This window comes from Colletes gigas, unplaced genomic scaffold (genome assembly GCF_013123115.1).
Source record: "Colletes gigas isolate AHSC1104 unplaced genomic scaffold, ASM1312311v1 Colletes_gigas_Sc00003, whole genome shotgun sequence".
Taxonomy (NCBI): Eukaryota; Metazoa; Arthropoda; class Insecta; order Hymenoptera; family Colletidae; genus Colletes; species Colletes gigas.
Genome location: NW_025106632.1, coordinates 5189990 through 5212734, shown reverse-complemented (window position 1 = coordinate 5212734; position 22745 = coordinate 5189990). Strand labels below are relative to the sequence as shown.

The 22745-nt window shown below is 42.4% G+C and overlaps 1 protein-coding gene across 4 annotated transcripts in view; it reads left to right on the top strand.

Annotated features, from left to right (window-relative positions):
* The window catches only part of LOC122404569 (TOX high mobility group box family member 3-like), a 65423-nt gene that overhangs the window by 25702 nt on the left and 16976 nt on the right, over positions 1–22745 (top strand). The window contains exons 1-2 of one of the 4 annotated variants that reach the window (XM_043408643.1): positions 11926–12348; positions 17543–17635. The exons of 1 other annotated variant lie outside the window; for it this stretch is intronic. In XM_043408643.1, the coding sequence (XP_043264578.1) occupies positions 17624–17635 (12 nt within the window). In that variant the 5' untranslated portion in view covers positions 11926–12348; positions 17543–17623. Of the gene's footprint in view, positions 1–11925; positions 12349–17542; positions 17636–22745 lie in introns of those variants that run through there. 2 more of the 4 variants (XM_043408641.1, XM_043408644.1) reach the window with 2 other exon arrangements.

Sequence of the window (22745 nt, the reverse complement as noted above, 5' to 3'; positions counted from 1 at the left end):
ACGCTGGCGATGGGACCCCGTCGGTATAGTAGGTCGGACGACTGACCACCGGAGTTTGGCCGTTTTATTCTTGCGCTGACCACTGTCGAGGCTTGTTCGTGAATATCGAATATTTTATTGAATACTTGTTCGAATCAGAATTACGATACTGTTTCGAGGGGGCAGCGACTCTCTGTTGTCCCTACGAAGCAGTCGTTCGAGTCCCGCGATTAGGCATTTAGCAAGAAGCCCGACGACGGCGATCGAATGTAAAAAGGCTGCGAACCGAGAAACGTTTCGTTTCCGCGGGGCAGAAAACGGTTTGACGCGCCGCGAACGGATTGCGTCGCATCGGTACGGATCGGATCGGATCGTGTACACGCATTCCCATGGCAACGATCTCAATCAGATAGGAACTAGCAGAACGAAGAACAGAGGACAAGCTAGGTAATGTATTCGATACAGGTAATATATAGCGCTCCAGATACAATATTTATGTCTCGACGTATTTCGCTAGCAGCCCATTATTCATTCCGTAGCGGTGAATAAGCATTTCAGAGTATCGTATCGCGTTCGGTACCGCGCGTCTACCCTTTCTTACAACTACGAATCCTTGTACTCGGCCAGCGATTCCACTGCAAATTATGTACCGATCGTGTTATTATTTTCACAATTACTATTATTCCTGTCGGTGTTATATCGCGTCTATTACGCAAATAAGCAATGTGTACACAGAACGTGTCGAATTATTGCGATAAGGTACAGCAACGGTTTTCGAACCTAACCTCAAACATATTAGACAAACATTAGACAATAACGATGATGTTAGATATTAGTCAAGGTAGTGGAAAAGTAGTTTCGATATAATTTTTAATCAATCTTAAAACGAGAATTACATTGATCGCACATATTTTTCTTGAAACCCGTCATATTGATTTCATTAAAATGCGAATTTTCTTTTAACTAGGATTCATATTGTTCCATCAATGGAATGCAACATAAATTGCTGAAAAGTAATATTTATGTGTTCTACGCATGCTTGCATATACAGGGTGTTCGGCCACTCCTGGGAAAAATTTTAATGGGAGGGAATTTCTTGACTGAGGATTCGTTACAAAGTTATTAACAATTAAATTCAAAAATTTCAAATCATTCTGGAAAAATTATTTTTGGTTGCGGGGGTCAATTACAATAATTTTTGGTGAATACACATACCTTCGAAATCCTATGCACCTTCGAGAAAAAAATTCGAGTAGATGTGAAATTTTCGGCGAAATTAAAAAATTTCAAATCGTTCTAAAAAAATTATTCGTAGCTAGGAGAGTTAATTTCAATCACTTTTGGTGACTAGACATAACCCCGAAAACCAATCCACTTTCGAGAAAAAAATTCGAGTAGATGTGAAATTTTTGGCGAAAAAAAAAATGTTTCATATCGTTCTAAAAAAATTATTTTCGGTTTCGGGATTCAATTACAATCATTTTTGGTGAATAGATATACCCTCGAAATCCTATCCACTTTCGAAAAAAAAATTTGAGAAGATGTGAAATTTTTCGACGGAAAAAAAATATCAAATCGTTTTGGAAAAATTATTTTCGGTCGCGGGATCAATTACAATAATTTTTGGTCATTACACATACCCCCGAAATCCTGCGCATTTTCGAGAAAAAAATTCAGTACAAGTGGAACTTAAAACATTAATAACTTTTTAACGGAGCCTCCATCAACAAATTGGTATTCTTGATTTTCGTCTTATTTTGGCCTCTAGAATCCTCCATTAAAATATTTCCCAGAGGTGGTCGTATACCCTGTATTTATAGAATAAACTTTTTTGCACAGTAAATCATGGTGCTCTTATAGAAATTTCGTCCATCGTAATATGGATGTTTTTTTGTCGATTCGTTCCATCAGCTAGCGATTACTCTGCACGAAAAGTTGCACGCATGCAAAGTTGAACACGCGCGCGCTTACGCAATTGGAGGAGAGAGATAGCACGACGGAAGGAGAGAAAACGAGAGAAGGGCGGGAGGGGGGGATGGGATCTAGAAAAGCAGGGAGGAAAGCTAAGAACGGTCCGATCCGCAGGGTAGACAAGATTCACACTTGTTGCTCCCTTCTTGGTGTAACGTGAAAAGCTCGTTTATCCGAAGAATTTCCTACGGTCGAAAGGTCGCGTGGTCACGACACACGTATGCTCTCCTCGGTCCGCCGTTCCGTGGACCCCTTTTTCCCGTTCGCGTTCCGAGCACGTATGTATATGGCGAACCGAGTGGAAAGCGAGCTTTATTTCCACGCGGAACATTAAACAGAGGGAGTGCTGTATAGAATAGTTGGAACGAATTAGAAGAGGGGGCGGTCGGGGGAGGGGGAGGAGGGAACGGATCTCGGGGAACGGTGAAACGCTCGCTTACCGTGACTGGTAATAAGAGATCTACGCGAGATAAGCGAACGCTCGCGTAATAAGTAAAACCGGTTTAAGAGACCGTCGTCGATAATACGAATCGACGTACGCGTTGAATAAAGACGAAACTCTTTCGCGAGTTGCGCGATCCGCCGCGACGTGCGACGCGGGCGAGGGGGGGGGGTGGAGGCACCGAACATGTGCAAACATGTGCAAATACAGCATAAAAACGCGAAATTTGTTCGACGGGAAAAAGAGAAAATCGGTGTTCTGTTCGGCGATAAGCCTCGGGCGATTATCAGCTGTGTAAACGCCCGTCCGAAGAAATTTGTAAAATCAACATTTGTTCGAGATGCTGAAAAACACCGTTAGCGGATTCTCGAACAAACGAGGCGAGAGAGAGAGAGAGAGAGATACGGAAATATTGCTCGTCTTGTCAGTTTCCGTTCGGCTCGTGCCGGCTCGGCCAGCCTCGGTTCCCCCGTCGTTTTTCGTGGCTCGTCGAACCGTACGAGACGCGCCCTAGCGCGTATACCGCTTCTAACGACATCTCACGACCATCGTGATCGTTGGAAAGAAGCGATTCGCGCGGGACAAACCGCCGTCGACTTCGCTCGACTCCGCTGCGGCAGGGGACGGTTGGCAAACTCGGACCGGCTGTTCCGCCATCGACCATTCTTCCTCCCTTCCATTCCGACCTGTAACCTTACTCATAACAGCTATGCAACTAAGTAAATCCTTCGGCGCTCGATTACCCACCTGTTTCTGCTTGCGATTTCTGTGGCGATGCATCGACGATCGACGGGTCGGCAACGGGCGTGTTTCGTTCGATTCGTGCGCGACACGGGCAAACAAGTCGACGGGATTTCGAGAAGGTAGAAACGGTGAATCTAATCCCGTTAGGATTTACTTTCGGCCTGGCGTATTCTCATGGTCAAAAGTTTTTCGACCGCGATGACGAACGACGCTCGTTAGTCGTAATCTCGGCTGGTTCTCGACGCAAAGGTGAAGCGACTTTAAAAAGGTTTATTTATCGCATTGTAGACGCTCGGCTCGGAAGGCGTTTAACCTTTCCACGAGAGCCGTACGGAGCCACTCGACGATCCGTGATTCGAACAGAACTCGCCGAGATTTATAGAGCCGTAGCGCACGGTTTCGAAAGTTTCTTGGAAAAAAATGTCTGCGCGCGCGCGCGCGCGAACATTCTCTCGCTCTCTCGCTTCCTTTACCTTTCTAGTTCGACCGTTCCGTTCGTTCTTTCATCGATTTTGACCCGTTTCGAGGCCTCTCGGAGCGATCCCGTTATTTTATGTTACTTCCATAGCTTGTCGACAACCATGAGCCGCGTACTATATCGCATAAACGAGCTGTCGTCGAAACGATCGACGAAACTAAACGGGAACAGTTAGTTAGGTTAGGTGTATCGTGTGACTTGCCTAACCTACATTGTTTGCGCGTTTCAACGGTTGCATCGCGCTGTTATATTCAATTATTTGTCGCGGGAATGCATCGGAGATGGTCAATGTTTCGTTCGAATGCTGGGTGATTAATAAACATTGAAAATTCTCATAGAAACATTTATGAAGTGCTTATATAATATTTGTATACTTAAGTATTTTAATAATATATATTTGAGTCCTAACCCTACATATAACTCATTAAAGCAATGTTTTCCAAACTAGAGGGCGCAACTTCTAGTGAATGCTTCCTTTATAGAGAATGTAATAGGAGATTTTTAACCTAGAAAAACATGCACAACTGACACATTTGTTTCTTTATTAATCTCTTGACGTACAATTTAATTACAATATAATTATTATAATTTCAAACACGGTGGTCTTCGGTAGCATACCTCTGCATCGCTAGTTTTCTGGATCTAAAAAAAAACTAGGCGCATCTACGTATGGTGACGTCATAATTGTTGAATCATCTCCCGTTGAAAAAGTGCGCCATTGCTTGTCGGATGAAAGATTGTATGGTTCGTTTAAAGTAGGCTGTAGAGGCGATAGTTTCTGAAGAAATGGAGTTGTAATGCTGATAATGAGAGGGTAAGTGTGAACACAAGGCCTGGAATTTCGAAGTATGATGATACGGTGTAAAAATAGACGATTGCGAGCGCGTGGGACGGGCATTAACGGAATTATATGAAAGGTTAGCACGGATCAGATTGAGAAGGTAATTGTTGCTGACGTTGCCGATCTTCCAGCGTTAAGTGTTTGGGTTTACGAAAGTATCGAGTGCCCTCGCGAAGAAAGCGAGGCGAATGGCGAGTCAAAGCAAAAACATGCACGCGCGAGCGTGCCTGGTGTTTGTAAATCAGTGGTGCGCATCCCGCCCACGGGCCAATCTGACCCTTTCGTGTTTTATGTTTTACCAGATGTCAGGCTGACCTTCAACTTTTTAAACGACACCGCGCGCAACTTTCCCAGCTGTTATTAAAAGGAGATTCTGGTATACGGAATCGTTAAATAAATTTTCGTTTTCAATAAATCAACGGAATTGTTACCGTCCGTATGCATTTCATTTTGCAGAAACGAATTTAAGAGGGACTCAACACAGTAAACAATTTTCGGACTATATCTTTCAAATTAAAAATTAAAATATCTTTGGAAAGTAAAAATGCGTAATTCTTAGAAATTGCACTGTAAAACTTTCCCCGTGACTCGAATTGAGAAAATGTGTAAAACATGCTTGAAAGTACACTATACAGGGTGTCCGACCAACCATGGGAAAAATTTTAACGAGGGATTCCAGAGACCAAAATAAGACAAAAATCAAGAATACCAATTTGTTGATAGAGGCTTCGTTAAAAAGTTATTAACATTTAAAATTCCACAATTACTGAATTTTTTTCTCGAAAATGCGCAAGATTTCGGGGGTATGTCTATTCACCAAAAATGATTCTAATTGACCCCCGCAATCGAAAATAATTTTTCCAGAACGATTTGAAATTTTTGAATTTTGTCGAAAAATTTCATACCTTCTCGAATTTTTTTCTCAAAACCGCGTAAGATTTCGGAGGTATGTCTATTCACCAAAAATGGTTGTAACTGTCCCCTGCAACCGAAAATAATTTTTCCAAAACGATTTGAAATTTTTCTTTTTTCGTTGAAAAATGAAGCATTTAATTAGATGTTCGGTAAGGAATTTTTTTCTCAAAAGTACGAAGGATTTCGGGGGTATGTGTAATGACAAAAAATGATTGTAATCGACCCCCGCAATCGAAAATAATTTTTTTAGAACGATTTGAAAAATTCTTTTTTCGCCTAAAAATCTCAGCGGCTATCCGATTTTTTTTCTCGAAAATGGATAGGATTTCGGAGGTATGTGTAATGACAATAAATGATTGTAATTGACCCCCTTAACCGAAAATAATTTTTCCAGAACGATTTGAAAGTTTTGAATTTAATTGTTAATAACTTTTTAACGAAGCCTCCATCAACAAATTGGTATTCTTGATTTTCGTCTTATTTTGGCCTCTAGAATCCACCATTAAAATTTTTCCCAGGGTTAGCTGACACCCTGTATAATAAGAAAAATTGGGCGAAAAAATCGTTATTTGCTTAGATATCCATTTTGTATCAAATCAAAGATGTTTTCTTCTCAGAAATATTTATCTTTCTATTTACAGTAATTATTTGATAAAAATACGATGGAGGGAACAATTTCCAAGTAATTAGTGTTATCCTTCGAGATTTATTTTTATCGTCAAAAAACAAGCGAGACATTTAGAGTTATCAGAGTTCTCTATAAAAATAACGAATGTTTAGTCTACTTCGCAACTTCATATCTTCGGTTCTATTGATCGTGAAGAACTCCTCGAAGTCTCATTTTTCTTGCTACATTGTGTACTTTCGGACATGTCCGGTGCATTTTCTTGATTCGAGACACGGGGAAAGTTTTACGGAGCAACTTATAAAAACGAGACAATTTCATATTATTTTTGCACTTTTCGGGCCCAACTTTGATGGGTTTGTATCTTACAACGCTTTATTTGGACCACCCGGTGTATTTGAATATTTTGAGAGTTTTGAAATGTTTCGTATATCTGGTTGTTATGCACTGATCTCGACGAGATAACGATCCCGAAACACGAACGCTTCTTTAATCAGAGAATGGCTATTATGTAATCGCACAGAGCATACTTGGGTGGAATTAAAACGCTCCGTTTCAAATAAAAACAATTCCAAAAATACGTCGTTGAAAGAATAAAGGAATATCAATGACAATATAACAAATAATTTAATTGCATCGATACTCAAGTAATTACGAGCCGCTAGACAACAAATAATGTCCTTCAAATTAATTTATTACTTTGTTTGTCCGTTAAAGAAAGAAGCCACAGATTGTATTTTCACACTGTACAATGTCGTGTCAATTTCTTATGTTTCGATGTAACCGATTGTCAAAGTAATATTCCATAAATAAAACTGTCACCGTTCAAAGTAGAGTCTACCGAATAGTCAGCTCTTCTGAAAACAAATTGCTTAGAAATAAGAAATTAGTCATAAATTCTTCAACGTTTGAATGATTCAGCAGCCAGCCAGTCTCCCCACTTCCAATGTGGAAAGTTTCACGTCCCTAGCGGCAAAATTATGAACTACAATATGCCTCATTGTGCACAATACTGTATCGAATAAATTAAAAACACAAGGTCGGATAAAAAAATCCTTTATTAAATCTGTAAGAACAATCCATACATTACCAGTAAGCATCACAATATTAATTATCTATGACTAAAACTCGCGTTCAATTGTTTCGTCCGTAAATGGTTAATAATAATAACGCGTGAAATGAATTTTCACTACGTCATAAACGGTCGAATACCGTCGATATTCGTTTCCTAGCAACGTATGAATACTTTTTTTTGGATATACTACACATAGGAGATAATCGGGGGAAAAACATAATCGAAAATAAATGCATAGGCCGGTCCCCCATGTGGTGTAACACGAGCTCGAAAAACGTCTCGGACTCTTTTCTGGGTCGAAGGAGCGCTCGACTGTCCCGCGACAGAATATCGATCCGGTTCGCGAACGGCTGTGCGGATTGTTTGTCAAAACCATTCTCGCGACTCTTCGTCCCCGTCTATCGATCGTTTTCTCGTACCTTTGGGGTGCTCGCTGCAATCCGCGTAGGAGACTCGAACATAATTACGTACATTCAACGACATTACAGTGGTATTAGCTTGTCACGTAAGTTCCTTAAAAAAATACGACAAATTTCTTTCCCACTAATTTGCAAATTTAATTCCATTCAATTTAAGAATTGGTTTCATTTATGTAGCCTTAGGGTCCGTCCCTTGCTATACAGGGTGTTCAGGCAATCCTGGGAAAAATTTTAATGGGGGATTCTAGAGGCCAAAATAAGACGAAAATCAAGAATACCAATTTGTTGATGGAGGCTTCGTTAAAAAGTTATTAACAATTAAATTAAGAAATTTCAAATCGTTCTGGAAAAATTATTTTCGGTTGCGGGTGTCAATTGCAATCATTTTTGGTGAATAGACATACCTCCGAAATCCTGCGAATTTTCGAGAAAAAAAATCGCGTAGGTGCTGAAATTTTTTGGCGAAAAAACAATTTTTCAAATCGTTCTAAAAAAAATATTTTCGGTTGCGGGGGTCCATTACAATCACTTTTGGTCATTACAATCACCCCCGAAATCATACCCACTTTCGACAAAAAAATTCGAGTAGGTACTGAAACTTTAAGATGAAATTAAAAAATTTCAAATCATATTAAAAAAATTATATTTAGTTACAAGGGTCAATTAGAAGCATTTTTGGTGAATAGACATATCCTCGAAATCCTGCCCACTTTCGAGAAAAAAATTCGAGAAGATATGAAATTTTTCGACAAAATTCAAAAATTTCAAATCGTTCTGGAAAAATTATTTTCAGTTGCGTGAGTCGATTACAATAATTTTTGTTGAATAGACATATCTTCGAAATTCTACTCACTTTCGAGAAAAAAATTCGAGAAGGTACGAAATTTTTCGACAAAATTCAAAAATTTCAAATCGTTCCGGAAAAATTATTTTCGGTTGCGGGAGTCAATTACAATAATTTTTGTTGAATAGACATATCTTCGAAATCCTACTCACTTTCGAGAAAAAAATTCGAGGTGTGAAATTTTTCGACGGAAAAAAAAATTCCAAATCGTTCTGGAAAAATTATTTTCGGTTGCGGGGGTCAATTGCAATAATTTTTGGTGATTAGACATACCCCCGGAATCCTGCGCATTTTCGGAAAAAAAATTCCATACGGGCGGAACTTTAAACGTTAATAACTTTTTAACGAAGCCTCCATCAACAAATTAGTATTCTTGATTTTCGTCTTATTTTGGCCTCTAGAACCTCCCATTAAAATTTTTGTCAGGAGTAACCAATCACCCTGTATGTATTATCTTATATCAAATGCCTCCGTATTTATTTTATTTAAAGATATTCCAGAACCAATTACAGACCGACTGATTCGGGTCTGGCCTTGCATCTCTTGTTTACGTTCGTTAAGTACGTGCCTCTCCGATTTCCTTCCTTCCTTCCGTCTCTTCTTCCGCGGCACGGAGCGCAAGAAATGCCAAGGGCAGACGAAAACAAGCGTAACCGTACGAGAATCGTCCAACGCTACAGATACGAGCTCTCTCGAGAGTATCGCTTCGAGGGATCGACGTTAAAATCGTATTTATCGCGGCCGCGATACACGCGACCGTGCTTCGATCGCGTAACAACCTCGTTCGAGTAAACGTTCCGAGTAAATTGTCGCTTACCGCGAACACGAATGTACGGGAATATACGTTAATGCGATTGGAATGCCACTGAAATTAAAGCCACCTTTCACGGGAACGTAATGACTCTTTATAAACTCCGACGTAACCCCCGCTTCCTCGAGTCTCAAACCCTCTCCCCCCCCCTCCCCCTGCCGCTCTTGCTGCCGCTCTGCACCGCTGCTCGGCACCAGCGCTGTCGTGTCCTACTTTCTTAGAATATTCGAGTAACAGAGTGTCGATAGATAATGCGCGTTTAACGCACAAAGAACCATTCGTCCGCTTCCTCCAAATCCGAAAACATCGAATATACCCCGGCTCTCGCCCTTTGCTCGTTCTACTCTGCTCCTCGTCGGACCAACGAATCAAATATCGACCGATCGGTCGCCGCTGACTATGTATCGCCATTAAGGGGGTACGCATTCTACTCTAAAACGCCATTTTTTTTACTGGTTCTTTGGAACTTTTTTGTTTGGACAAGAGGGGGGGGCAAAATATTTTTGTATTTATTTTTATATTCGAAGAATATCCACGATTCTTTTTCGTACAAAAATATTAGAAATTATAACAGTTACAATAAGCCGAATTAAGAGCTGGAAAAAAATATCTGCACTCCGACCACGGTTCCAGCAGTTACATTCAACTGAAATTTAAAAAAACATAAAATATTTTATTCGATTTGGATAAAATGCATCCAAAGCTGTTGGTATCTTAACACGTACAACAAAAGACATTTCGAATATGCATCACCGGGTTGGAATCTGTACACACATTTTTAAGGCACGTGGCTTTTCGTATGGGTCAACCGTCGCATCTAACGTGTCACTGTTACGACACCATGTTAACACGTTCACTGCCAGACTAGATTCGTGGCATTTTTCTACGACATTTTTCTACGACATTTTCTATGACACTTAAAATTCTTTAATCGGTACGCCCTGACACTTTAAATTGCATAAATTTCAATATACCCTTCACGGATTTGCGTAACCGTCAATTATTCCATATCGATATGCGATATCGTATTGTAATATTAATTCCATACATCGCATCTATAATGCAGCAAATTTATATCACGATAAAATTGTATCGTAAATGAACAGCATCGTTGCTCTTTCATTCTTAACGAAAAATTACGCTCTCATGAACTTGAAGCGTTCGCTATAGGGTGATTCCACCGTCGATAGACTCGAAAGGATATCGCTGTTGCTTCATCGATCGGTTGGCGATGACAACCACTGCAACAGAGACGGCTCTATTTGCAAAAGAGAAACAGAATGAACCCAGGGGCCTCTTCGCCGAGCCACGACTGTAAACATACACGGGATTATCGCCACAGTGATTAGGTGGCATTCCTTTCGAGTCTACCCACAGGAGAATCGTCCTATATTAGTTCGACGTTAACCACCATAGGGATCGGATGGAGATATCCACGTACTACAACGAATAAGGCAAATTAATCTGTGTATAAATATTTATATAACTTATTCGATAAAAAAAACAATTTTTTCAACGAGTACATTTAAAAAATATGTCAAAAAAATGGTTGACCTAAGAAAACAATAGTTAGAAAAGCAGAGATTCGTCGTTCATCGGTAGCTGATTCAGTAACAGCAAAATTGCTCATTCTCGAAAATTGGTCCAAATAGCTAAATATCTCAACAATATTCAAACAGTAAAACATCCGACTAGTATTAAAATTAAATTCGAGGGGTTCGTATAACTGACAAGATGTCCCGGCTCTAATTGCCATTGACGAAAGGTAATCAATGTTTGCGAACGAATAAGCAAACGTAGACGCGTGCATCGATAAAGGTTAAACTGCGATTCACGAGGAACCTTGCACGGGCAGAGATTTCCAGGAACGATAACGCCTATTCGATGGATAGCAATTACGTATCTCGTTCCTGCTTCCGACCCCTCTCCCCCCTCCTCCTCCCCCACCTCTCGTTCACGAGTTCGTCTACGTTTAGGAAAATCGAAGATTTTCTTCTAGCAACGTTGCCGTGGCCCGCCGCGGTCCCTTTCGTCGTCGTTGGAGTGCGCGCGTCATACATTGCGAGTCCTCTTTTCTCTGTCGTTGCGCCACCGGCCTCTTTCAATCGCATGTTCCTCACCCCCAATCCCCGTCCCACCATCGAGTCTCTCCCCTCCTGGAGCTCCCTCCCTCCCTCCCGCCCTGCGCTCCTTGCCCCGTCGTCCCCTTCTTCGTGCGCGTTGCGTTCACAAGTCGTTATCTGGGCCACGAAACACGAACGCTATTAGCGCGATTCAACGTTTCCGAAATAAAGTTCTGCCTCGCGCGAGGAAACGCGCCGATGTCGCGTTAAGAAGGACCCGATTAACCCGACAAGGGTTCGTTTATTTCGATACTTGTAGACTGTTGGCGTTCGAGCCGCCAATGTTTACACGGCATGCACTCGAACACATGGCGCGGCGAGGACTCGTTCGCTGGTTTATTCGCGGCAACTGAATCCGAGAGCTCTCTTCTCGTAGCGCACGCGATTCCAACGAGAAGAGAGAGGAAAATGGTATAGTTTTGGAAAGAATCTTCGTCAAATCCCGTTTGAAACGTTTCTGCCGCGATAGATAACGTACGAGGACCGTGCGTTTCTAAAATTTGTTCCGTCCCGAGTCGGTTGGTCGTTGCATCGTGTATCCTTTTGTTACGTAGGGATAGGGGGCGCGCGCCTTGGTTCCCCTTTCGCGAGATTCATCCCCACCACGGGACGCGTGCCACGAACCGAACCTCCTTCAATCATTCCCGCGCCGGCCGCCGCGAGGAGCGCGCGTCGTTTTGCCACGCTGTCACGAGTTACGCCACGAGTCGAGTACGTTGTATACGCCGCTCAGGGAGCCTGGAACATTTTGTAACGCGTTGTGTCCCGACTTGATGATCGCGTACGCGTATACCCTGCGACGTGGTAATATCGCTCGATCGCGTGGTGATACTGTGAAAACGTGCCGGTTCCCGTGTGCGGACGATTGGATTACGAAGGATCGGTGAACCGAACTCCCGAATTCGCTCCGTGGTCTCGACTCGCGTGTCTCGTTTCGATTTCTGACGGTAGTCGACTTTTTCCGGCAACACGGTGTCCCGAGGGTGATAGACTCGTAGTGTATAAAGTGTACTCGCACGTCGCACGTGCACTCGATAACCTGGATTTCATCGCGACTAATAGTTGGTGGCTCGCCCATACGGTAAGTCGGACAGTGAACACACGACGTTCGTGTTTTCCGCAACCGCCGTAATCGCGTTAACGCGGTAACTCGATTTCACGATTGTAACGTTTCGTGGTGGAGGCAATCGTATTCTCTGTCGAGACATGCTCGAGGTAAACGCGCATGGCGCCACCTCTTGGCCGCCCCGTGTATACTCCAAACACGACGCCAATCGTCCAAGAGGGAATTCAATCGCTGCGTTCTCTCGATCCTCGTATGTTTTCGAATCCATTTCCAACTCTGATCACACTGACGCAAACGCCCACGCGACATGTACATTCGCATCTCCGATGGATGTTCGATCGTTTTTGTTTAGCGGTTAAAACTGATTTACGGAGTATGCATCGCTCGCTAGTAAAACGGAACGACGATGGCTCGTCGATAAAAATTCCGATAATCCGGTATGCATTTTCTTTCGAAGACGAATCGAAACGAGGGTGTTGCATTTTCGAGTCGACGCGCGAACGATGCGCCGAGGAGCCTATGTTCTGTTGTTGCAACAATTTTTATTCTCCCCGGGGACACGGAACCTAATGTTTCGAGGGAAATTAGGAAAGACATAGAACGAAGGAAGCGATAGGCTGCGGATTACAAAGGGTAATGGCGTGAGTAGGTTGTAGTGGGGATGGAGGAACGAGACGAGGAGAAGGGCGAGGGGCGGGACGATGAAGAGGGGAGCGAAGAGGAACAGGTTTAACATTTGTTACATCGAGTAAGAGACCTGTTCGGGTATATCTATTAGATCTCTTAGGCTTTTCGCTTTACTCTTCTGCTTCTCCCCTTGCCCTGGGGATTCGTCTTTTATTTCCCCTGCTTTCTCTCCCTCTTCGCGTCTCCCGTATGTATATGTGTGTGTGTTTTTTTGTCTGTTTTCGTTTAGCTCCCCTTCGCCTGCAGTTTCTTTCAGTGATTTCGGAATAGATCAGGGAAGCATATTTGGAAATGTCGTCGACCGGTTACCGTGTCGCGTGAAACATTCGAAAACTAAAGTCGTTTCGTTTTGGAAACTTTGTCCACGTACATCGAAACGTGGAGTTTAGGTACCGCGTATTCACGAAACGGGCAACGATACCGAATACACGTATCGTTTACTCGTAATTGAACACGCGTTCCTCCTTCGACTTTCGCCTTCTCTTCTCCCCGGCGGACTCATGGCGTTCCTCGGGGGGACTCGGTGTTTGTAATCGATAGACATCGGCTTGCGAAAAATTCAAGGATGCACAACGTCGTCAAGCGAACCAAGAGAACCTGTTTAAGCCATTGTACGTGTACACGTAACGTTAAAAGTTAGCAAGGGGAGGCCGTCCTGAAATATTTTTCGTTTGCGTCTTCGGCTCGTCTCGGGTCCGATTCGGTTTTGCTTAGTCGATCGTCCGTTCACATCCATCTACCTATCTACCTACCTACCTACTTACCTACCTACCTACCTACCTACATGCCTACCTGCCTGCCTGCCTGCTCGTTCGCCCGTCTACCTACCTACCTGCTCGCTTTCCTGCTTGCCTGCTGTTACTTCTGCTGCTGGAAAACATAAATGCTGTTGCACCCTCCCCGCTTCGTTCGAACCTTTTCTCGTTCCGCCCGTGCATTTTGTCCATCTCCCACAGCCCTAAAAAAAAACGAATTTTTTAATCGAACATTACTCGAACCGTTCACCCCGTGTATCCTCGAAAATGAATTTTCCCCGGCATCGTTCGAAGGCTTTTTTTTTTAGTTTCGTCCCTCATTGATTGCTTTCGCCTAGATTGTTATCGGAAGGTCTCGAGTACAACGTATTGGTTTTGTCTCTTTTCTCTGCTTCGCCTCTGCTGCACCTGTTCGTCGCGTTCGGATGAAAATCGTTGTAGCCTGACAGAGGAGAGGTATGAGGGAGCATCGGGCGTCGAGAGTCGTGGGCCGTCTTCCAGATGGCGAGAAAGGACTACGTCGCCCAGGCGAACGAAGCGTTTTACGTGTTTTCCCGTCCTGCGTTTTCGATAAAGGCGAAACGACTGCTACGTAGGAGGATAAATATTTTTGAAAATTGTTCAATCTTGATCGCGTTCTCGTTTGAAACGAATCCGACAAACTAGAGGCAAGCGTAAGGGTCGATGACCGCGGAAGAACGTGAATAACGCGTTTGGTTGAGGGTGGGTGAGTGGGTGGTGGTGGTGGCGGTGGTGGTGGCGATGGTGGTGGTGGAAGCAGCGATGGTAACGAACCTAAGGGGAGGCGGGAGTATCGAAGACGCGACGCATATTCGAACGTAATGCGCCCGTTGTTTGCTTTATTTAAAGCAATATACCTTGAACATTGTGGTTACGATCGGAGAACATTTTTGGCGATGGCGGTTAGATGACGTTGCGTACGCACCCACGGGGAAGGAAGAAGCGACCGAGAACAGAATCTGAAACTAGAATTCGATCGAGTTCGATGGAAGCAACGCACGCAAGGGCTCGAAAACAATTAATATTATGAATTTCGATTCTTGAAACGTTCGTTTAGAACTTTTATAAAAAACTTAAATTTCGAATTATACAGGCTCTACAACTGTTATTTTTTGGATTTTAAAAAATGGTCTCGAATTTGTACTATTTGTTACTCTACAAAGATCAGATGATTAACCTAACCTAACTCAGAACCTATGCGAGAAATGATGCAAGAACTTTAACTTACTTGAAAAATATCCGAAAAATACACAGTTTTTCTTGAGCCAATATAGCTCGACTTTTAGGTTATACGTAACGGTTTATAAACGTACACCCGTTGTATCGCCGGTGTAGCGTTAAACAACGTTTCTATTAAGGATTACGGACGTGACAATTTATCGTACGATAATTTGTACAACCATAGTCGATACCACTGTTTGAACGATAATTGTTAAGTGCGGCGAGTTGTTGTACAACCTGTCGCGCGATACGGTCCTCGTTGGGTGGTAGTGCGGCGTTGCCATACGACTATTGTTGCAACTCGACGTACAACTCATCGTACAATAAATCGTTACATCCATGGCCCCTTTATGTACAGCGTCCTCTGGCCAACGAAACAACTCTGCTTCGTGCCGTTTTGTTCGCCGCGTTCGCTCATTTCGGATCGGCCGACTCCATCTATATCGAGATTTTAGAAATACGGTAACGCTCGTAAACTCGCAGTAAACTGGATTCTATTATTATCACTTATCCGGGGAACATAACCTATCTTTCCAAGAACCGATTTTTTTTTTATCCTGACCTTTCCTTTAGTCTTCTAAAAATAACAATGTGTATATTGTTAATAATAATAATAATCAAGTTGGGCATCGTATACAGTTTCTGACACGGAAAAAATATGTCAGGACAAATTTCTTTGATTCGAAGCTGAGAATTTTATGATTTGCCTTTTTTTAAAAATTAGTTATCCGTGTTTTAATTAATTACAGGGTGTTCGGGCAACCCTGGGAAAAATTTTAATGAGGGATTCTAGAGGCCAAAATAAGACGAAAATCGCGAATACCAATTTCTTGATGGAGGCTTCGTTAAAAAGTTATTAACGTTTAAAGTTCCGCCCGTGCTGAATTTTTTTTCTCAAAAACGCGCAAGATTTCGGGAATGTGTCTATTCACCAAAAATTATTGTAATTGATCCCCGCAACCGAAAATAATTTTTCCATAACGATTTGAAATTTTTTTTCCCCGTCGTAAAATTTCACATCTTTTCGAATTTTTTTCTCGAAAGTGTATGGGATTTCGAGGATATATCTAATGACCAAAACTGATTATAATTGACTTCCGCAACCGAAAATAATTTTTCCAGAACGATTTGAAATTTTTGAATATTGTTGAAAAATTTCATACCTTCTCGAATTTTTTTCTCGAAAATGGATAGGATTTCGAAGGTATATCTATTCACCAAAAATAATTGCAATTGATCCCCACAATCGAAAATAATTTTTCCAGAACGATTTGAAATTTTTGAATTTAATTGTTTTACTTTTTAACGAAGCCTCGATCAACAAATTGGTTTTCTTGATTTTCGTCTTATTTTGGCTCCTAGAATCTCCCATCAAAATGGCCGAGCACTCTGTATAAACGGTAGCCCTTAAATTCCATGAATGGTAAATTCAAAGTTCTATTCGTTATCTCGAGCAAACTATGACCAGTTATCCGGAGATTATCGTATATCGAAGACGCAAGAGCAGCAAAAAACGTTCAACGAATAGAATTGTCGAGGCCATGCAGGTCGTTGACCGAAGGGTGCGCAAGTTGCAGCGCGGATAAAAACATCGAGCCCAAGTTTGTGTATCGTGAGCTACCTTCGGAACTGCTAGAGACCCTTTTACGTAATTTCCTAATTTAATGCGTTAATTCTACTAGCGGAGGAACAGATCGGTTTGCTTTCGAACGTTGGAGAGCGGCTGCGGCCCAGCGAATGCACATATACGTGTTTGTCTCTCAGGTTGTCAAAATTACTGTTTCATAAATATAAGATAAATAGATCGGGCAATTCAAAAAAGTAACTAGGACCGAAGTCCAACTATTTGTCTTTCGTATTGTCACAGCCCAGTCGTGCATGTGTGACAACCTGGGAGACAACGCTGTACAGTAGCGCTCCGCTTCAAGGCGAAAAATCGAGGTCGAAAATAAATTGTATTTTATAACGAAAAAATGAACTAGTCACCGAGAGAATCGTGATAGTAAATTTTTATTGCATCTTAACGAAAGTATTAACAATAGATTGTTGATAAAAATTAGTTTGAACGCGACGATCGATCGGTTAGACTGTTGCAAAGATGTAACGAAAGATATGAAAGCGTTAAGTCTCGTTGGACCTTTTTTCGACTCTTGTTTAAAAGAAAAGTACGATGGGGATGATTTCGCGTCTTGAAGCGAGGGACTACTGCACCGTGCCGGAGAAAATGCGCGAGGTTCGTCGAGTCGACGCGTCCCGTGGATAATTCTGAATGATAACGATCGCTGGTGCGTGCATTCGATGCACAATTATCAAGAGCGAGAGGAAAAGCCTACGGGTTACGGAAGAAAGTCGATAGCCGGTTACGAACGGCGTGATATGAACGAAAACCGTGCGCGAGCAACGAGCTTCCAAATGTCCCCGTCCGTATTTCGTCAATAGCGTCCCGATCGCGCGTCCTTACGACCTATCTGCAGCGAATCGCCGCGAGCGATCGTTAACAACCGTTGTTTCTTCGTCTGTTTCAGAGAAACGAGAACCTCGATTTTTCGCTGAACGTGCCGCAGTCCCACCATCATCCGGCGTCTTATCATCACGACGGTTACGCCATGGCTGATCAGGTGAGCATCATCGATTTCGTGAACGATTCGCGATCCTGGCCCCGCTCTGTTGTCGAACGCATCCCCGAGAACCGGTCTCCCCCTCCACTCCACCCGAGTCTAGTTCCTCGGAGTTTTTACGATCGCGCGCGCGACGTTTTGCTTCGATCAACGCGCAGCCGAAACGCGTAGGGTACGGTACAGCAGAATGGCGCTTCGTTCGGCCGGAGACGGCTGAAACGCGATACTAAACGATTCGAGTCTCGGTCGCCTTCCTCGCGTACCGACTCGAGAACGCTCTCGAGACAAATTCAGCGATCGTTGTATGGGTCCACAGATGTAACGACTCTTATCCTGTTATGAATCGATACGGTATTGTACCGACCAGTCGTACGCCATTTTCTCCGCAGACGTAACGTCTCGATCCGTCGTTCGACAAATGTCACGAAAAAGTACGATCGATCGTAAAAGACGGTGCCAACGAGAACGATTCTCGTGATAATGCAAGGAAACCGACAGTGTGCAAGGTTTTTCGAAAGAACAATCGTATAACATTGTCTAAGATTCGAAAACGCAAACGATGTAACGTTGAATAGAGGGCGTTTTTCAATTTCCAATACATCGTGCATAAAAGTATCTAAACGATTATATTTATAATCGAATGTTATGATGTAAGCGTGTTCGATCACGATTTTTTTTTTAGGTATTTCTGTTTCGAATAAAAGTTCTTCAACTTGAAAAACTTTTTCCCTAAAAAATCAAGGTCACCGTGCATTTTTGACTTCGTAGAGTTGTTGCTGGCTGGAAAACGAGTTCAACAATCTACTGTACTGTGATCTTTCGATGACCTTGATTTTAGAAATTAAACAAAAGTTAATCGAATATCTCTGGATCCAGTGCAAAGTGTAGTTGAAATATAATCTGGTCATATTAAATTCCACAAAAAGAGCTGTAGCAGAGAGCGTGTTAAAACGGCTGTTATTTTCGATCACGTGACGAAGTGCACGCTCCGGCGCCAGCAGGTGGCGTGATTATACAAGTAGACACCATCGCCCACTAGATGGAGCCCTAATGCCTCGAGGCAAAACGAAAGGCTCAGCAAGTGGCCTCGGCAGAAACATTTATTCTCGTATGCAGTCAATTCTTCTCGAGAGCTCTACATCTGCAGGCTATAACGATAAAGACTCCTTTTTTAAACTGCCAGGCATCCTATCTTAATAGAGGTATCCAAGTAAGCTTAGTTCGAATCGTTCGAATCAAATCGACTGTTGAATGTTCGAGTAAGGTTAAATTATTCTTAACGCGTTGACACCGCCGTATACCCGTAACTTTCATTATTGGATTACAATTCTTAGGAAAATTAACTGCGTATACAGTATTCCTCGTAAGACTGAGAAGCAAACCCGTGACCAGTTATCACGATCGCGTCCGTACGACAGGTCGTACAACAAATCCCACTTAACAATTATCGTTGGAGCAATCGTATCAACCGTACTTGCATAACTTTTTGTACAATAAATCGTTACGTCTGTGGCCCCTATTAGAAACGTCTGAGTTGCGTCTTTCGAGCTAACCGTGCTACGATTAATTAACCAATGCCCGTGCACATGGACAAAGTCCATGGACAAACGAAGGCAACAAGAGAGAGGGAAGAGAGAGGCTATTTTTGTGCTCGAGACATCAACGGTCGGAGTTTACCGTGCGAGTCGAAACGCTTTCTTCAGTAATGGGCGTTTTATTATTGCGTACAGAAAATTCACCTTCCAACGACCTTATTAATCGGTTCGCTTTCTGGGGCGTTGTTCTCTTTCCTTGGATCTGCTTCCACGAGGGTTTGGCAAATGTTCTTTTCGCAGTGTTGCTTCTTCGTGTCGATCGAATTCCAAATTTCTAGATAATACAGTTTCTGTTTCAAATACTTCGAATTTTGAAGGGTCGTCGTTTTCGATAGATTTTCAACGATTTATACATTTTTTCAGTTGATTTCGCAGTCAGATAATTTTTTAAAAATTGTGCGTCGTTTTTAAGGCTCCGTCGTCGTGAAAACGTTAAACGGTCGAGCGGAATTGGTTGGTTGACTTCCGAGATTGTATAAAGGCTGATTTCTACTGGCGTTCGAAGACATTGGCGACATTCAAGTCACTGATGATCACGTCCTCGCTCGTGGGGCGTGCATAGTGCATGGAACAAATACAGTATTCCTTTCCAGGTTGTTGATTTCTCTCTGTCAAATAACAGGGCGGATCCAGAAGCCTTGTCGGAGAGGGGAGGGGTTGGTAAAATATGTAAAAGTATATTTTCGAACCTTCTTTTGCATGACTTGAAATTTGTTCATCACTTATCAATATTTGACTAAATAATTAAGTGTACGTTAATTACTTATTTTTACTAGTGTACATTAAAAACCGTTTATAAAATATAATACTGGTTCTTACTGACTTTGTATATTCGTTTCCCTTTGGCTGAAATTCACCCTTCCGTTCATCTTGGCTCGACATGGTAGTCGAATTGGAATTAGCAAAAATAACCAGGCCACCTAAATAACTTTAAATCTAAATAACTTTATAATTATTGAACTATCAGATTCCAGGTTATGAGTGCCCTAATAGTTTTTTTGCAGGGGTATAGTATCCATATAAGTCTCTGGGTTAAAAAGGTTAATTCGTAATGGAAAACTCGTACACGCTGCACGCCTCTGGCCCTGGCGCTTCGAAGATCGTTTCGTGGTCGCGCGTGTAGAGGGCGTTGTTCGTTCATAGGATGAACGTTAAACGCTTAGAAACGAACAGATCGCCCGGATAGGCAGGGACGCGTTGTTCTGCGTTCGCCTCGCGAGCGGAGTCCGAAGTCATCCTGGAAAGCAAATTGGTAAGGTGTAAAAGAACGGCTCGCGATCTGGTCGGTCGAGTCGCGGGGAACGTGGAAACACAGAGGCGAATGGGAACGCGAACGGCGAACGTACCAAGGGGGTAGGAAAGGTACGAGACTATCTTGGCTCGGTTGGATAGGTGGAAGAGGATGAAGGGGGTGGGGTTCGCGGGGACGGAGAGAGAAAGAAAAGTTTGGTACCGGCGGAGGAAGAAGATGGATAGACGCGTAGTCGATTCGCCGGAGATGGAAAGGCGGGGGTGGAACGGCGAGGGGGAGGGGGTAGGAGGTAAGAGTAGTTGAAATAGGACGGGACGGGACGGGATGATGGTATACGCGTACACACAGTTTGTTGGAGGGGGAGGGGCAGCGGAGAAGAGAGCCGCGCGGCTAGGGGGTTCGGGGAGAAGGGAAGAGAGGCAAGAGCCGAACGATAGAGTAAGAGAAACACCGCGAGTTAAGGGGTAACGCGATGGGCATGGAGAGAGAAGGGAGGCAGAGGTAGGTGTACTCGATCAATAGGCAAGTACGTTCCTTCAAAGGAAAATTCCTGACGCTATTAAATCCAATTTAAAAACTTTTATTCCCCGGGTGGCCCGACAGCCTGCACCAGCGAATTTATTTTCCGTCGTTTCCCCTCGCCCCGTCTACCCCCGTCTCTCTCTCTCACTCCGCTGTGCCCTGTTCGCCCGCTCTTTGTACCCTCGAAAAGAAGTAAATTGCTAAACATTAGATTGTCCTGAAAATAAACGCGCCTCGCGTTCGTACAACCACGGGACTTTTGCATGGTCGGGCATGTCGGCGTTCGGCGTCACGTGACACGCTTAATAGGAACCACGAACCGCTCGAGCCAATCATAACCTATATTTCCAACGCGCCCGGACTTATCCTTTACGTGTAGTTTATTCCTGCTTCGTCGCTGTTTTGCAACAATGGTTAATGGGGAAACTCGCGTTTGCATTTTGCACGAGCACGAACTCGATCACAATGCATCTGTGTTGCGACTCGAAATATTAAACCCTCGGGCACGACGCGATTTTCTGGTTTCCTGCGCCGCGCGTGGCCGACGTATAACCGAAGATCCGCAGCCTATTAGAAGGACTATTGTAACTTTTCGACGAATTATTATTTCGAGACTCGGTTTTACTATCGTATTCGGTATGTGCACAAAAACGACAAAGGAAAATATATGGTAAAAACGAAATAGGGTGTTCGACCATCCCTGGGAAAAATTTTAATGGGTGATTCTAGAGGCCACAATAAGACGAAAATCAAGAATATCAATTTGTTGATGGAGGCTTCGTTAAAAAGTTATTAACGTTTAAAATTCCATTCGTTCTGAATTTTTTTTTCGAAATTGGATAGGAATTCAGGGGTAGGTCTATTCACCAAAAATGATTGTAATTAACTCTCCTAGCTACGAATAATTTTTTTAGAACGATTTGAAATTTTTTAATTTCGCCGAAAATTTCACATCGACTCGAATTTTTTTCTCGAAAGTGGGTATGATTTCGAGGATATCTCTATTCACCGAAAATGTTTGTAATTGACCCTTGTGACTAAATATAATTTTTTTAATATCATTTGAAATTTTTTAAATTCCTCTTAAAGTTTTAGTACATACACTAATTTTTTTCTCGAAAATGGGCAGGATTTCGAGGATATCTCTATTCACCAAAATTGCTTGTAATTGACCCCTGTAACTAAATATAATTTTTTTAATATGATTTGAAATTTTTAAATTTCGTCTTAAAGTTTCAGTACCTACTCGAATTTTTTTCTCGGAAATGAATAGGATTTCGGGGTTATGTGTATTCACCAAAAATGATTGTAATTGACCCCCGCAACCGAAAATAATTTTTCCAGAACGATTTGAAATTTTTGAATTTAATTGTTAATAACTTTTGAACGAAGCCTCCATCAACAAATTGGTATTCGTGATTTTCGTCTTATTTTGGCCTCTAGAATCCCCTATTAAAATTTTTCCCACCTTTTTTATAACAAGTTCTTGTTTATTTTCTATTATCTCAACCACTCGATTCGATAATGATTTATATGGAGTTTTTAAAAATTGTATCTTTTTATTTTAAATCGTAAATGTTTATAACACTCTTCTGTCAACTATTCTCGAAATTATTGATACGTTTACACGTAATGTTAGGGTAAGTAATCTTGTTACGTTAAACATGAGGATTCTACGTTGAAGAATGTAAGGAATTTATTAAAATTCATTTATTTTTATTCAAATATATAGTAATTTATA